We start from the raw sequence: 2,499 nt of genomic DNA, 5'->3' as shown, positions 1-2,499 counted from the left end.
GTGGTGGTGGTGGTGGTGGTGGTGGTGGTAGTGATGGTGGTAGTGATGGTGGTAGTGATGGTGGTGATGGTGGTGATGGTGATGGTGATGGTGGTTGTGGTAGTACTGGTGTATGTGTATATGCATAACTTTTTTATTGGATAACTAATTGGGGTGCTGTTCCCTGGGGAAGACTTTCTCCTGTACTCAGCATTTCTAAGTTGCCTATAGTTCTGTGTGTTAAGGTTGAGGCCTCCTGGAGCTTTTTTCTCCCCTCCACATTAGCATGTTTGTTCTTATAGGCAGCCATGTTGGTGAGATTTTGACATTCCTAGGAAATGCAGTTTCACAGTAAATTCCCCATTGCTCTGACTCCTATAATCTTTCCACCCTCTTTTTCATGGTGGTCCCTGAGCCTTAGGTGCAAGAGTTAGATTATATGTGGATCCATTGTGACTGGACTCCACAGCTCTGCATTTTGATTGATTGTGGTTTTCTGTAGTGATCTCAGTGTGTTACAGAAAGAAGTTTCCTCAAGAGTTAGATTATATGTGGATCCATTGTGACTGGACTCCACAGCTCTGCATTTTGATTGATTGTGGTTTTCTGTAGTGATCTCAGTGTGTTACAGAAAGAAGCTTCCTTGAAAGCGGATGAGGACTACAATGTGGAATAAGGACAGATATTTAGAATGACATTAGAGATTATGCTTGTTTAGTAAAGTGGTGTTTGTTGGCTCTTCTCCAAGGCCCACAACTCTACCCGCCTCAGGCACCATTACCATATGAGGCATCATTTCCCTCTTGTTGAACATGCCTAAAGTCCAGGTAGCTTGCAGATTGGCAGTAGACTTAAGAAGATGGTAGTGGTGATAATGAGATTTGTGCCCGGTGTGTATTGAGTGCTTGTGATAATTTCAGCTAAGGGTAGCATTTACTTGAATACTGCACCTTTATGAGATGGGTATTATTATTGCTCCCATTTCACAAATAAGAAAATCAAGATTTTAAGTAAATTATTTGCTCAGGGTTTTATAGTTAGTAGATGGCAGAGTTGAGGTTTGTCCTTGACCACTGGAGCCACAGAATCCATCATCGGAGCTGTGGCATTTTACTTCTGCATTAGGAACGGTTGATGCCCTGCTTCAGTTAATCAAAAATGGAGAGTGACCACACTGCTGAATTAATATGTCCTGGTGTTTGGTTCTTCTAGTTATTAGAAAATTGAATGTATAATGCTAGTGATTAATCATTATCTATTAAAGTAAAAATCAAATTATACTTTTACATCAAATTATTAAATGATGGGGTGATGATTGTTTAATCAAGTTTTTAAGTTAACATATATGTCATATTTTGTTCTCAGTTGTCTTTCATCTCCATTTCTACTACTACTCTCTTACTGGTCCCCTCCCTGAAAGAGTCCCCTCCCTTTTGTTTTAATGTTGCATGTATTACATTACCCCCTCTTTCCCAACCCTTCCCACTCTCTTACAATACTTCCTTCTCTTCAATGGCCTCCATTTCTGACAAAGATGTTGAGTTTTTCTCAAAATTACTCAATGTGTAAATATTATCTAGTTTGAATTACACTGGTTTCTAAATTTTTCCTGAGTTACAGGCTGAGTAGTCTCATAAAATAAATACTAGGGATGTTTTTTAAATGTAATTTCATGTATGGTGTTTAAATTGTAATATATCTTGTAGAAGCATCACGTTTAGGGACACTGACTGTAAAGTATTGGCCTTCAAAGCCATGTCCCCGTTCTGATCTATGTGTACTGTGTGTTTGCTTGAAGCTGTGCTTGAGGAGCTCGTTGGCACTGGACGTCTGCGAGGCACTGTGGTTGGCGGCCGACAGGATAAAGCAGTGTTTGTCCCTGACATTTATTCCAAGACACAGAGTGCTTGGGTGGATTCCTTTTTCAGGCAAAATGGCTACCTAGGTAACTATTTTTTTCTTTTCTTTGAAACTAAAATTTCTTCCTAACACTGAACTCTTCATAGAAAACATTGTTCTCCAGAGTCCACATGCATTTTCTTGTGGTTGACTAGGTAGATTGTCATGGTTCCCTTTGACTGCAAAAGTTGTCACTTTCAATTCTGTGGAGCTTAGGAACTGAAATTAATTCCATTATCACTGAAATTTAAAATTGCCAAAAGATGGTATTTACAGTTACTAACCTTCATTTTGTATAAAGGTGTTGTAAAATTCAAGTATTTAAACCCCAAAAGCAATTATTGTGTTTAATGTAGTGTGCTTTTTCTTTCAAGTTCTTCATTTTAGAAATATGCATTGACTGGTTTTTCAGTGCTTACTTTTATCAGTTATCTACTGCTCTGAAACAGTATTATTCGAAAGTGTGCTTCCGAGGTTCTGCCCTCATTTCTGTAAAGTAGACTGATTGAAAGCAGTGGCCACGTCCTCTGCTGAATGCAGACCTGATCAAGCTGCAGAGTGGGGCACGCGCTCCTAAGTTTATGAAGAACAGTTTGAATGTATCTCTAGTACAGATCACTC

The 2,499-nt window shown here is 39.1% G+C and overlaps 1 protein-coding gene across 2 annotated transcripts in view; it reads left to right on the top strand.

Moving 5' to 3' along the window:
* Positions 1–2,499, top strand: part of Ufl1 (UFM1 specific ligase 1) — a 30,402-nt gene that overhangs the window by 11,126 nt on the left and 16,777 nt on the right. For both annotated transcript variants that reach the window (XM_005361928.2, XM_026786717.1), the window contains exon 8: positions 1,778–1,924. In XM_005361928.2, the coding sequence (XP_005361985.1) occupies positions 1,778–1,924 (147 nt within the window). The remainder of the gene's footprint in view (positions 1–1,777; positions 1,925–2,499) is intronic.

The sequence above is a fragment of the Microtus ochrogaster genome, linkage group LG5, assembly GCF_000317375.1.
Source record: "Microtus ochrogaster isolate Prairie Vole_2 linkage group LG5, MicOch1.0, whole genome shotgun sequence".
Lineage (NCBI taxonomy): Eukaryota > Metazoa > Chordata > Mammalia > Rodentia > Cricetidae > Microtus > Microtus ochrogaster.
This window is presented reverse-complemented; position numbering and strand designations above follow the sequence as displayed.